Source organism: Heterodontus francisci, chromosome 36 (assembly GCF_036365525.1).
Source record: "Heterodontus francisci isolate sHetFra1 chromosome 36, sHetFra1.hap1, whole genome shotgun sequence".
NCBI classification, from domain to species: Eukaryota; Metazoa; Chordata; class Chondrichthyes; order Heterodontiformes; family Heterodontidae; genus Heterodontus; species Heterodontus francisci.
This window is the reverse complement of record NC_090406.1, coordinates 30,856,048-30,870,481: the sequence shown is the minus strand read 5'-3', so window position 1 is coordinate 30,870,481 and position 14,434 is coordinate 30,856,048. Positions and strand designations below refer to the sequence as shown.

The 14,434-nt window shown below is 45.0% G+C and overlaps 1 protein-coding gene across 1 annotated transcript in view; it reads right to left on the bottom strand.

Annotated features, from left to right (window-relative positions):
* LOC137351450 (mucin-1-like) overlaps positions 1 to 8,752 on the bottom strand; it is a gene marked incomplete at its 3' end in the record, with an annotated part of 60,066 nt that extends 51,314 nt beyond the window's left edge. Inside the window, exons 1-2 of the mRNA XM_068015897.1 lie at positions 8,603 to 8,752; positions 7,911 to 8,006 (exon numbers count right to left, since the gene is read on the bottom strand). Coding sequence (XP_067871998.1) covers positions 7,911 to 8,006; positions 8,603 to 8,752 — 246 coding nt within the window. The remainder of the gene's footprint in view (positions 1 to 7,910; positions 8,007 to 8,602) is intronic.
* Positions 8,753 to 14,434: the final 5,682 nt, after the last annotated feature.

Below are 14,434 nucleotides of genomic sequence, written 5' to 3'. Positions count from 1 at the left end.
GCAGGCTGCCTGTGAATTAGGATCTCTGTGTGTCTTGGAATCTGGCTATTGAGGAACTAGGGACATGAGCATTCTTTCATCTTGCCGCCTCCTGCCTGTGTTGCAGAATTTATCACAGTAGATGCTCGAGGCTTTGCTGAGCTTCACAATTTTCTAACTTTATCAAATAGTGACAACAGAAATAACAGCTTGCAATTATATAACAACTTGCATTTAGATAGTGCCTTTAACGTAGTAAAACTTCCCAATGCACTTCACAGGAGCCTAATCAGACAAAAATTGGCAACAAGCCAAGCATAGAGATTTCTTTTTAATGTAACAAAACACCCCAAGGTGCTCCACAGGAGCATACAGGGTGGGTAATTCAATCCCCTAGGTCCTTGTTCCTGTGACAGAACAAAAGGTAGCGTGGAACAGAATGGTGCTCTGATTGAGTGAGACGTTGACCAGGTCCAGGAAAACAAATGATCCACCCCCAGTTTTCGATGGTTTGTGTGTTCTAAGATTCGAGTTTACTTCTCCAGGTGTCCTTTCAAGCCTCAGTATCAATGATTTAATTTATTCTGGTTGCCTCCTGCTTTCACACCATTCCTTTGCTGTCACTATTCCACAGGGTCAAGTTCTTGAGTTTGCTCTCCAGGCCGAGATCCTCTCCTGCTAGTCGTACACTATCCGAGAACCATGGGCGTGCTGCCTGCCATTTCCTGATTTGTGGGGTTGACGAGTAAGGCTTCCTGCTGGTAGCTTGAACTCAGAAATGACCTTTTACTGCTTCAATAAAAGCAAGCCCAGCTCTTTACCCGTTCTTTCTTCTTTGGCCTCCTTATCTCGAGAGACAATGGGTAAGCGCCTGGAGGTGGTCAGTGGTGTGTGGAGCAGCGCCTGGAGTGGCTATAAAGGCCAATTCTAGAGTGACAGGCTCTTCCACAGGTGCTGCAGAAAAATTTGTTTGTCGGGGCTGTTACACAGTTGGCTCTCCCCTTGCACCTCTGTCTTTTTTCCTGCCAACTGCTAAGTCTCTTCGACTCGCCACGCTTTAGCCCCGCCTTTATGGCTGCCCGCCAGCTCTGGCGAACGCTGGCAACTGACTCCCACGACTTGTGATCAATGTCACAGGACTTCATGTCGCGTTTGCAGACGTCTTTAAAGCGGAGACATGGACGGCCGGTGGGTCTGATACCAGTGGCGAGCTCTCTGTACAATGTGTCTTTGGGGATCCTGCCATCTTCCATGCGGCTCACATGGCCAAGCCATCTCAAGCGCCGCTGACTCAGTAGTGTGTATAAGCTGGGGATGCTGGCCGCCTCGAGGACTTCTGTGTTGGAGATACGGTCCTGCCACCTGATGCCAAGTATTCTCCGGAGGCAGCGAAGATGGAATTAATTGAGACGTCGCTCTTGGCTGACATTTTTGTCCAGGCCTCGCTGCCATAGAGCAAGGTACTGAGGACACAGACTTGATACACTCGGACTTTTGTGTTCCGTGTCAGTGCGCCATTTTCCAACACTCTCTTGGCCAGTCTGGATATAGCAGTGGAAGCCTTTCCCATGCACTTGTTGATTTCTGCATCTAGAGACAGGTTACTGGTGATAGTTGAGCCTAGGTAGGTAAACTCTTGAACCACTTCCAGAGCGTGGTCGCCAATATTGATGGATGGAGCATTTCTGGCTTCCTGCCGCATGATGTTCATTTTCTTGAGGCTGATGGTTAGGCCAAATTCATTGCAGGCAGCCGCAAACCTGTCGATGAGATTCTGCAGACACTCTTCAGTGTGAGATGTTAAAGCAGCATCGTCAGCAAAGAGGAGTTCCCTGATGAGGACTTTCCGTACTTTGGACTTCGCTCTTAGACGGGCAAGGTTGAACAACCTGCCTCCTGATCTTGTGTGGAGGAAAATTCCTTCTTTAGAGGACTTGAATGCATGTGAAAGCAGCAGTGAGAAGAAAATCCCAAAAAGTGTAGGTGCGAGAACACAGCCCTGTTTCACGCCACTCAGGATAGGAAAGGGCTCTGATGAGGAGCCACCATGTTGAATTGTGCCTTTCATATTGTCATGGAATGAGGTGATGATACTTAGTAGCTTTGGTGGACATCCAATCTTTTCTAGTAGTCTGAAGAGACCACGTCTGCTGACGAGGTCAAAGTCTTTGGTGAGATCAATGAAAGCAACATAGAGGGGCATCTGTTGTTCGCGGCATTTCTCCTGTATCTGACGAAGGGAGAACAGCATGTCAACGGTCGATCTCTCTGCACGAAAGCCACACTGTGCCTCAGGGTAGATGCACTCGGCCAGCTTCTGGAGCCTGTTTAGAGCGACTCGAGCAAAGACTTTCCCCACTATGCTGAGCAGGGAGATTCCACGGTAGTTGTTGCAGTCACCGCGGTCACCTTTGTTTTTATAGAGGGTGATGATATTGGCATCGCGCATGTCCTGAGGTACTGCTCCCTCGTCCCAGCACAGGCATAGCAGTTCATGTAGTGCTGAGAGTATAGCAGGCTTGGCACTCTTGATTATTTCAGGAGTAATGCTGTCCTTCCCAGGTGCTTTTCCGCTGGCTAGAGAATCAATGGCATCACTGAGTTCCGATTTTGTTGGCTGTATGTCCAGCTCATCCATGACTGATAGAGGCTGGGCTGCATTGAGGGCAGTCTCAGTGACAACATTCTCCCTGGAGTACAGTTCTAGGTAGTGCTCAACCCAGCGGTCCATTTGTTTGCGTTGGTCAGTGATTATGTCCCCTGATTTAGATTTGAGGTGGGCGATCTTCTTGATGGTTGGCCCAAGAGCTCTCTTAATGCCATCATACATTCCTCTGATGTTTCCGGTGTCTGAGGCCAGCTGAATATGACTGCATAGGTGTTGCCAGTAGTCGTTTGCGCAGCGCCTGGCTGTTCTTTGTGCAGTGCTTCTGGCTGCTTTAAGTGCTACGGATGTTAACTCGCTGGGGGCTTTCTTGAAGTTCAACAGTGCAATGCGCTTAGCGGCTATGACAGGTTCCAGCTCTTCATTATGAGATTGAAACCAGTCTGCATTTCTTAGAGAGAGAGAGAGATACAGCACTGAAACAGACCCTTCGGCCCACCGAGTCTGTGCCGACCATCAACCACCCATTTATACTAATCCTACACTAATCCCATATTCCTATCACATCCCCACCTGTCCCTATATATTTCCCTACCACCTACCTATACTAGGGGCAATTTATAATGGCCAATTAACCTATCAACCTGCAAGTCTTTGGCATGTGGGAGGAAACCGGAGCACCCGGAGGAAACCCACGCAGACACAGGGAGAACTTGCAAACTCCGCACAGGCAGTACCCAGAATCGAACCCGGGTCCCTGGAGCTGTGAGGCTGCGGTGCTAACCACTGCGCCACTGTGCCGCCCCACTTTGCACTTTTGCCGTAGGTGGTCAAAGCTGACTCATAGATGGCGTCTCTGATGTGGGCCCACTTGGTCTCAGCATCCCCTGTGGGAGTGTTTTGAAGGGCTGTTACAAGTGAATTTAGAAATTTTTGTAACAGCTGTGGGTGAGAAATTCTGTTCGTGTTGATGCGTGGGTGGCCCTTCTGCTTGGAATGATGCAACTTCTTTGGTCTGAGTCTAACCTTGCTGCACACCAGGGAGTGGTCGGTGTCGCAGTCCGCACTGTGGAAGCTGCGTGTGATTTGAACACTGTTTAAGGCGGCTCGCCTTGTGACAATGAGGTCTAGCTGGTGCCATCGACGCGATCTTGGGTGCCTCCATGAAACCTGGTGACAGGGTTTAGTGTGAAAGAACGAGTTGGTGATGCAGAGGTTATGATAGGTACACAACTCAAGCAGTCTCTGCCCGTTCTCATTCATCCTTCCAACGCCATAGCGCCCAAGGCAGGAGGGCCATGAGTCATGGTCGGCCCCAACCCTGGCATTAAAGTCCCCCAGCAGGAATAGGTGTTCGGTGTTGGGGATGCTGCTAATGATGTTATGGAGTTCCTCGTAGAACTGATCTTTAGTTTCAGGTGGGGAGCAGAGTGTTGGAGCATAGATGCTGAGTAGGTGTACTGGACCAGAGGTGGTGAGCAGTCGGATGGACAGTATGCGTTCCGAGCCATTTGAGGGAGGCTCTTTCATGCTGAGCAAGGAGTTTCTGATGGCGAAGCCCACTCCATGCTGTCTTGGTTCTTCAGGATCCCTGCCCTGCCAGAAGAAGGTGTAGTCTTGCTCTGCTAGAGATCCACTCGCTGTTCTTTAATTGTGTGTTTTCACCACCCTTTTCTCCTTTGAAAGTCTTTCACTCCCTGACTGAGATGATTTTTGTGCACTGCCCAGCACTCTCACCTAATTTCAGTTTTCAAAAGCACCTGCTCACCGGCTATCAAACTCCTGAGGAGTAATTGTGACTTAGGATGATGGAGTAAAATGGCCAATATTGGATCAGCCGTCTGTTATTCATCTCTCCTAAACAAAGATCAGGAGAGATGTATAAATGGCTGATATCACCCATTTTACACTATTGCCCAAAGTCACAATTATTCCTAATAGCTAGCTCTTTATGAAAGGGGTTAGCACATCTAACCTCTGACCTATCCGTGCTTTTCTCCCTTTACCCCTGTTTTGTTCAGTCCTTTATGGGTGCTTCTTAGCTTCCAGTTCTGACAAGAATTTCTATCCAAAGCATTAACTTTTCTTTACTCTACAGGTATCTGTTGTACATTTCCATTTTCTTGTTTTATTCACCTTTTTGCCAATGAGCTGATCAGAGGCGATGGGTAAATGGCCTGCTTCTGTGCTCTACTATATGATTCTATTATGAACAGATATTTGAGAAATAAATGGAGCAGATTGTATAATTAAACTGAAGAAAATTTAGGCCAGAGTAGCGGACTTTGGCTCAGTCCCATCTTTCTTTGTAAGTTGCTTCTTCCTAGAGGGGGCACAAAGGGAAGGAAGCAACAGACGGGGGAAAATACAGTGGGTGAGTTACATGGAACTTCCGCAGGCCTGTTCAGATGACCTGGCAGAAGCCCGGCAGCTTGCTGGGGTACAATCTCCTGTCTGTAATATTTTTAGCGCATCGGTTAATTTGCTTATGTCAAATTCTGGTATGCTTCATTTTATAAGGCTGTTAACCCACAAATGTGTTCATGACTTCAGTGAATTAGCTCCTGCAGGAATTTGATGTAAACACAGGAACAAGTGTACTTAAAACAGCACAAGGAAGGGATTGTTTCACTTAAGTCAGAAATGCATCTACAGAAGAACTAGAAAGAGAGGAGGAACACTCTCCCTCCCGCCAAATCAAAGCAGAGAAAATATGGCGCGTGCCAATAACAACACTTTAATAATAAGACAGGCAGAATTCAATGCATGGTTCTTTAAAATAATAGCGAGTAATAAAATCTCAGTTTGCTGTTGAGTGGACGATTTGCAGAATCTGATAATGAATTGAGGGTAGCACTCAAACGTCTTCTTTTCACAGATGTTCCTCATCTGGTAGCAATTATGCAATTACTAAAGTGAAGCTCAATAACCAACTAGTTAAAACTGGGATGGGAGGAGAACTGGCTATGAGCCGATTTCACCTGAATTTACCTCTCCATTTATGGTTAAAATATGGGAAGTAGCATCAACCACAATGACATTAAAATCAAAACAGAAAATAGCGTGACGTGTGTCAGGACAGCAAAGGTCATGTGAGTCTGAGACCGTTCCAGACCCTATTAGCACTTAATTAATAAAAGGATAAATAATATAACAGATGCATAATGGAACTCTGCTGGGTGAGGTGATAGGTGGCCAGTGAATTGGGTTGCTAGGCAGCCTAACAAGAAATCTTCTCTTTGTGTGTCTGCCACAGAGGTACAGTACAACCATCGTCAGTCCTCAGAAGCAGGCAACCCACATGGGACCTGGAGGCTAAGGAGAGCCCCATCTGGCTCATAACGAATAGATTATCACAGAGAAAATGGTTTCTCAATGCTTTGCACAGGCTGTGGGACAGCAGGATAGAGCTATCTTATTGTTAGCCTCTCTCAGACCCAAAATATTACAAAATTAGAGAATGTACTTAATTTGACATTATACAAGCAACATTACTTTGTTCTAGCATCTGCAGTATTTTGCTTTTATTTCAGTACTTTGTTCCTTGTTTCTCCATCTGCAGTGTAGTGTAGACTGTTCAAAAGTTTAACAATTCCTTCTCATTTGTACTGTTCCATACATTGAAACATGTTACATTTATACTGGTACTGTACATTACTGCTTTTGAAAACACATTAACACTGTTCCATACATTACAAGAACGATACATATATTACTGGTACAGTATACTGCTTTCATACATACTTTATAATGTACATATGTCGCTGGCACTGTATGTACATTACTGGCACCATGGCACTTTACAAACATTAATGATATTGTATATGTCGGACAATGTAGAGTGAGCTTTACATTGTATCTAACGTGTGCTCTCCCTGACCTTGGTGTATTCAATGAGACAGTGAGAGCCTATTTTAAGTGACAGCTGTGGCTCAGTTGATAGCACTCTTGCCTCTGAGTCAGAAGATTGTAGGTCAAGCTCTACTCTAAGAGTTGAGTAGACAAGCTGAGTGCTGATGCTCCAGTACAATACTTACTGAGTGAGTGCTGAACTGTTGGAGGTGCTGCCTTTCAGATGAGAGGCTAAACCTACGCTCAATCTCATTCCACAAATTCCTGACGAGCAGTGGAGTTATTCCCAGAATCCTGGCCCATATTTATCCCCCAATCACCATCAAGAGAACAGATTATCTGGCTATTATCACATTGCTGTTTGTGGGAGTTTGCTGTCTGCAAATTAGCATGATGTTTCCTACATTATAACAGTGACTACATTTCAGAAGTACATCATTGGCTGTAAATTGCTTTGAGACATAATGTGGTTATGAAAGAAATTATCTAAATGCAAGATTTTCTTTTATATACAACTCATGCTGTCTTTGACCTAGGAGTGATTGACTGCAAAACTTGGGAGGGTAAATTTTCATGCTTACGCTGGTGGTGGTGGGGAGAGTCAGTGGTGGGGGTTGGGGGGGGTGGTGGTGGAGGGTGCTTTACAGCTGGGATCATATATCTGACATTCTGGGCATACACTCCCCATGATTTTCCAGCAATATACTTGAATGACACCCACCCCGATCCCAGCATTAATGTTCCCACAGGCTGATCTCAGTGCTGACATCGTCACTCTGTTCCAATTCCTAACATCCCAGACGCAACACTAACTTCCCTCATCCCAATCCCAACACCCTACATCCCAGTCCAGACACTAACCACTCTCCCCCATCCTAATCCCAACATTAACATTCCTTATCCCAATCCCAGGCACTGACATCCCTCATCCCAACCTCAGCACTAACATCCCTTATACTAGTCCCAACACTAACATCCCTCATCCCAATCCCAAAAACCAACATCCCTTATTGCATCCCAAACACTAGCATCCGTCATCCCAGTCCCGATGCTAACCTCCCTTCCCCATCCCAATCCTAACATTAACATCCCTTATCCCAGTCCAGACACTGATATCCATCATCCCTACCTCAGCACTAACATCCTTCATCCCAATCCCAGAGAATAACATCCCTCATCCCAATCCCAGATGCTAACATTCCTCTTCCCAGTCCAGAGACTAGCATCCCTCATTCCAATCCCAGAGACTAACATCCCTCACTCCAATATACAAAGATTGTCAAAACAATTTTAAAATCACATTCGGTTTGAAATTACTAATTAAAGTGAATGAATTGCTAGTAAGTGAGTACTTGGTGGTGAGAGGCACATCAGCACTTGGATTGTCTGGCTGCTAACACCCTGTTTAGCTGCTAGAAGCAGTGGGACTCATGTTTAATGAGAGTGTCGCACTGCTCAGTATGAGAAGACTCACTTGTAGAATATCAGTCAGCTCTTGTAGCTGCAATTGGCTCAGATGTGTTTTATTTTCTATTTTTAGCCAGTGATGATTCCCACTGTATTTCAGCTTCTGGAAACAAGGGCAGAGCTGGGGGTGTGGGGGGAGGGGATGTTTAGCGCCACTGACATTCTAGGGGGCTATTTAATCCTAATCAGCTAGTGGGGAAACTGATGGAATCATCTGGAATGCTGAATTTACCCTGCCCGATATTATTCTCCATTAAAACCAGGGTTGCTTGTAATCCTGTCAGTTTCCTGACTGGCAAGTTAGGTTAAAATAACCCTCCCTGTATGGAATTATTTTGGACATTAAAGATCAAATTGCCTAATGCTGTTGTGTTTTTGGCCCAAGCTCCAGCAGCACTCTTGTTGTAGGTGGACCTGAACCTGGTGTAGTTCATCTTTATCAGGGCCACTGTGGGCGACCAACCAGCCAGAAGTGATTGGTGAAACATTGGAGTTCCCATTGGTGCAATTTCTTAAGAATTCTCACTCCTCCTACCTTCATCTCTCATTTGTTGAGCACCCAAACACAGGGAGCTGAATGTCTGTAACTGGAATGTCTTTGGTTCCTTTAAAGAGTGAAAGAAGGTGAGCTAAATCATAGTCAGCCTCACTTGGCAGCTATTGAATTTGTGCTCAAGCTCATCAAATTTTTCAGCCCACTGTCCAGTTGCATCTGGATCTGGCTGCAGTGGTTTTAGTTATTTCTGGTCTTTCAGAACAGGGGAAGGGAGTCGGACTAGCTGCGTTGCTCTTGCAGAGAGCTGGCATGGACACAATGGGCTGAATAGCCTCCTTCTGTGTTGTAACCATTCTATGAATCTGTGAAAACAGAGCGAACCAACTTGTAGCAGGTTGATGACATTAACAAAAGGAATGTAAGAGGTCATAAATCCGCTAGGTAGTTGAGGAATATGGATGACAGCGAGGGATCAACTGTACTGTCCCAAAGGGTTCTTTTGTAAATTCCATGCTAAAAAGAGTAAATTGGTTGTGGCCCGATGTTTATATCCTCTGAAGAAGCTGAATATTCAGTTCAACAGATCCTGGCACAAGAGGTTGAGGAAAGATTGGACAGGTTAGGCTTTTATCCACTGGAGTTTAGAAGAATAAGAGGCGACTTGATTGAAACATATAAGATTCTGAGGGGTCTTGACAGGGTGGATGTGGAAAGGACGTTTCCTCTTGTGGGAGAATCTACACCTAGGGGTCACTGTTTAAAAATAAGGGGTCACCCTTTTAAGACAGAGATGAGGAGAAATGTTTTTCTCTCAGAGAGTTGTGAGTCTTTGGAACTCGCCTCCTCAAAAGGCAGTGGAAGCCTTTGAATATTTTTAAGGCAGAGGTCGATAGATTTTTGATAAGAAAGGGGGTGAAAGGTTATAGGGGTAGGTGGGAACGTGGAGTTGAGGTTACAATCAGATCAGCCATGATCTTATTGAATGGCAGAGCAGGCTCGAGGGGCTGAGTGGCCTACTCCTGCTCCTAATTCGTATGTTTGTATGTTGAGACTGTCTGGGTCAGGTGCTTGATGAGGATCATATGGGTCGAAGGTTCCACCTACTATTAGTCCTGATAATGGGTGGGGAGGCAGGAAAATCATCACTGGTGCCTGTGCCTTCCTGCTACCCAATAACCATCAACAAATTGTTATCCCAATGTCACTTACTGCAGCAAAGCTGTAGGAGTACTTGGGGTGCAAGGCATGTGATGACCTTCTCATGCATTAGTACTGCCTCTGGGTGTCTTTGTACCTGACATTATCATTGCAGCACTATTTAATGCCTGTCCTGTTCTCTTTGTTCTTGAGTGTTCATCAACAAATGTGAACTTCAGGGACTCTTCCCTTTTAAACTCTGGGGTTGTACCTCCATTCAGGATGATAATTGATGCCCAAAGTGACCAGGATTGGAGCTGTTCTGAAATTTGCCCTATTTGGATCTCTTCAGATTTCAATTTATTTGAGCCCTTCAAAAAATGTCAGTCTACGCTGAGAGGGAAAGTGATCTCAGTGTATAAGCCCCACTACAATCTCTGGATAATCTTGGGGAGCGGTTAGGCAAATAACTGAAACAGACAGAAACAGTGGCAGATAGCAACATACAAAGAAAGGTGCAGTAACCAGACACCGAAACACTGAAAGCCAAAGACCAAATACAAAAAAACAGAGAGGTAGAAAGTAAGATATAGAGAGGCAGAACTCCAAATAAGGCAGATAGCAGCTGGTGCATGCTGTTTGACACACTTCATCAAAGCTCGGTGGCTTAAAACAAATGAAAAAAATCATATACTGTCAATCAAATGGAGTTGTCTGATCCCTGGAAATCTAGTGATGGAAGCAGCACATGATCCCTCGCATTTGAAAGAAGCAGTGTACATCTAACTGGAATGGGCTATCCTTGCTGGTTAGCATGGATATTTATCCAATCTCTAGTGAACTACTGGGGTCCAGTGGAAGAGGAAATGCATCTGTATTTTCTTTTAGTACAAGTTCAAACCAATGAAATCAGGACAGATGAGAGGAAGTTCTTCATCAAACAACAGAATCAGAATAGTGGGGGAAAATCCCTGAACTAAATGAATAAGCAGTTGGATACCGTGATGGGGAGGCTGGATGGGTTTGCTGGGATGAGTTGGGATGCATTGCAGGGCCTCTGTCACCCATATCTGCCTTGTCACCCTGGTGTGATGAAGGATTGGTTTCGATATATCCATAACAGGAACACATCTCCATATCCTCTGCCGTATGCACAACCCACCAGCTTCCCATGGAAAGTTAAAAACCTCGTTTCATGTTTTGAAAAGAAGCACAAACTAAACAAAGGAATCTGTCTAATATGAGTTTATGTCTGTGATGGATCCTCAGTACCAGTCACCTAGCTTAATACAAACAGCGTCTGCTGTTCTGGTATTTCCACAAAATAATTAAAATTAAAAGTTATTTCCAGCAAATGAGCTGAGACATCGAATTTTTATCTCTGCCCCTCTTCCACCTCCAGCATAATCTCAGCTTCGTTCTCATCTATGTTAGGGTGCTCTAGGCTCTCAATCTTTCTTGTCCCTCCCTCTGTCTCTGTTCTGCCTCTCTCCATTTTGCTTTCTACCTCTCTTTCTATATTTGGTCTTTGGCTTTCAATGTTTCAGTCTCTGATTGCTGCACCTTTCTTTGTATGTTGCTATCTGTCACTGTTTCTGTCTGTTTCAGTCCTTTGCCTAACTCCTCCCCCACTCCCCGCACCCCGCCCCCACCTCTTTGTCTTTCACAGACCCTTTGTGGATACACTTGGGAAACTACCCAGGCTCTAGCTGACTGCAGCACTAGAATCCATGTTACTTGATTCAGCCTCCTACATCTCCCCTGTGCGATTAGCCATTTGCACTTTGTGTGGAATTTCATTTACTCAGCAAGGGAAAGAAAATAGAACATGAGAACATGAATGCCTAAACCTTGAATTCATCTGGAGTTACCTTTGTGTCTGAATTTGGATTTATTTGTTGCTGATTGCTATCTTTGAAAATGGTATAGTTGTTGGATTAATAATGTGATATTTTTAATATACCGAAAATATTTAGACGTGTAACAAAAACTTGCATTGCTACAACATCTGATCACAGAAACACCTGAAAACACCTTAACTACAATGCATTACTTTAAGATGGGGTGACTGGTGACAAAGCTTTGGAGAGGGTACAGAAGAGATTTACTTGAATGGGTCCAGAGATGAGGGATCACAGTAATGTGGATGGACTGGTGAAGCTGGTGTTGTTCTTCTTAGCTCACAGAAGGCTAAGAGGGGATTTGCTAGAGGTATTTAAAATAATGAAGGGTTTAGATCGAGTAAATAAAGAGAAACTTTCCAATGGCTGAAGGGTCAATAACCAGAGGGCACCGATTTAAAGTAATTGGCAAAAGAACCAGAGGTGACATGAGGAAGAACCTTTTTATGCAACGAGTGGTTCGGATTTGGAATGCACTGGCTGATAGGGTGGTGGATACAGATTCAATAGTTGCCTTCAAAAAGGAATTGGTTAGATACTTGAAACATTGCGGGGATATGGAGAAAGATCGAGGGAGTAGGACTAACTGGTATTGCGTCTAAAAGAGTCGGCACAGACTCCATGGGTGAATGGCCTCTGCATTGTATTATTCTATGGTACTATGACTGGTGTTATATGGGAAAATATCTATTTCTATTTGGACCTATACTTTGATACATTATATAACCTGTGATAGGTTATATATATATAATATAGTGTGCCTGTCATACTCCACATGTTACACATTATTCATCACATTTTCCTATTTCTTAAGACATAGATTACAGACATTCTGGCTCCTGGGTTAATAAGTTTCTCTTACTTTGCAAATCACTGGCTTTCTTTCCCTATTTAAAAAAACGTGTGTCAGAAGAAATTTGCATATTAGCTGTAATAGGTTTGCTTGTAATGAAGTGTAGTGTGAGGGTCAGGAAATGTGCACATACTGAACGCATTTAAATATTACAGATAGCTGTTCAAAGAGATTGATAAATGGACTTACATTTGTGTCCCTACTGCACCACTGTGACATTTTTCCATTCCTCACATCAGCTATCCTATGGCACCACTGTGGAAATTTCCAATCACTTCTAAATTAGGATCAGTTGTGTGCATTGAATCTCTAGGCAACTAGGACTTGGATTCAGACTGCCTCAGAGATATTTTACACAGCTGCCTAGAATCTACATGGGGCCATCAGCAAATGTGTGGAACTCCAGGAGAAACAACATTAATGGTTGAAACAGTTTTAATCAGTCGCCATTGTTTTATTCCCCCAAAATATACTTTATACATAAAAATCTGTAAAAAATACATTACAAAACAGTTCCAAACAGCACCAAGTCAAAAAATACAACCAGTGCAAAGGAGATCAGTTTCCCTCAATACAGGAGTGAGTTGCCTCACAACCCTGCCATTTCATTTTTCATGCCATATACATTTTACAGCAAACGAAAATTTTCCCAATACAGTTCAAGGGGTTTCCCATGGATCCAGCCCCTCAGTTCAGCTTGGTGGGGGAACCTTACACAGTGGTCTTTCCCCATTGAGCCTTTGCTGTGGCTGCCCCAAGCTTTAGTGCGTCCCTCAGCACGTAGTCCTGGACCTTGGAATGTGCCAGTTTGCAACATTCGGTCGTGGACAACTCTTTGCGCTGGAAGACCAGCAAGTTTCGGGCAGACCAAAGGGCGTCTTTCACCGAATTGATAGTCCTCCAGCAGCAGTTGATGTTTATCTTGGTGTGCGTCCCTGGAACAGCCCATAGAGCACAGACTCCTGTGTTACAGAGCTGCTTGGGATGAACCTGGACAAAAACCACTGCATCTCTTTCCACACCTGCTTTGCAAAGACACATTCCAGAAGGAGGTGGGCAACCGTCTCTTCCCCACCACAGCCACCGCGAGGGCATTGTGTGGAGGGGGTGAGACTTCGGGCGTGCAGGAAGGATCTGACGGGGAGGGCTCTTCTCCCCACCAGCCAAGCTACATCTTGGTGCTTGTTTGAAAGTTCTGGTGATGAGGCATTCCGCCAAATGACTTTGACGGTCTGCTCGGGGAACCATCCAACAGGATCCACCGTCTCCTTTTCCCGTAGGGCCTTGAGGAAATTCCGTGCAGACCACTGCCTGATGGATTGGTGGTCAAAGGTGTTTTTCCGCAGAAACTGCTCCACGAAGGATAGGTGGTACGGCACGGTCCAACTGGATGAAGCATTCCACGGCAATGTGACCTTTGCAACACCGGGGACAGACAGAACCTCAGCACGTAGTGACACTTGGAGTTTGCGTACTGGAAGTCTACATACAGCTTGATGCAGCTGCACACGAAGGTAGTCATCAGGATGAGGGTGACGTTGGGTACATTTTTCCCGCCCTTATCCAGAGGTTTGAACATCGTGTCCCTCCAGGCCCGGTCCATTTTGGATCCCCAGATGAAGTGGAAAATGGCTCGGGTGACCGCCACGGTGCAGGAGTGGGGTATGGGCCAGACCTGCGCCACGTACAGCAACAACGTGAGTGCCTCGCACCTGATGACCAGGTTCTTACCCACAATGGAGAGAGATCGCACATGCTCAGCTTGTGTTGTACCCTGGCTACTCGCTCCTCCCAGGTTTTGACATTGTTTTTTTCTTATTTCCAAAATATACTTTATTCATAAAATCTGTAAAAAAAATACATTACCAAACAGTTTCAAACAGCACCAAGTCAAAAATTACAAACAATGCAAAGGAGGTCTGTTTGCTTCAATACAATCATGAGTTGCTTCACATCCCTTCCATTTCACATTTGTCGTGCCAGATACATTATTACATTTTATAGGAGACAACATTTTCCCGATACAGTTCGAGGGGTTTCCCATGGATCCAGCCCCTCAGTTCAGCTTGGTGGGGGGACCTTACACTGTGGTCTTTCCCCATTGAGCCTTTGCTGCAGCTGCCCCAAGCTTTAGTGCGTCCCTC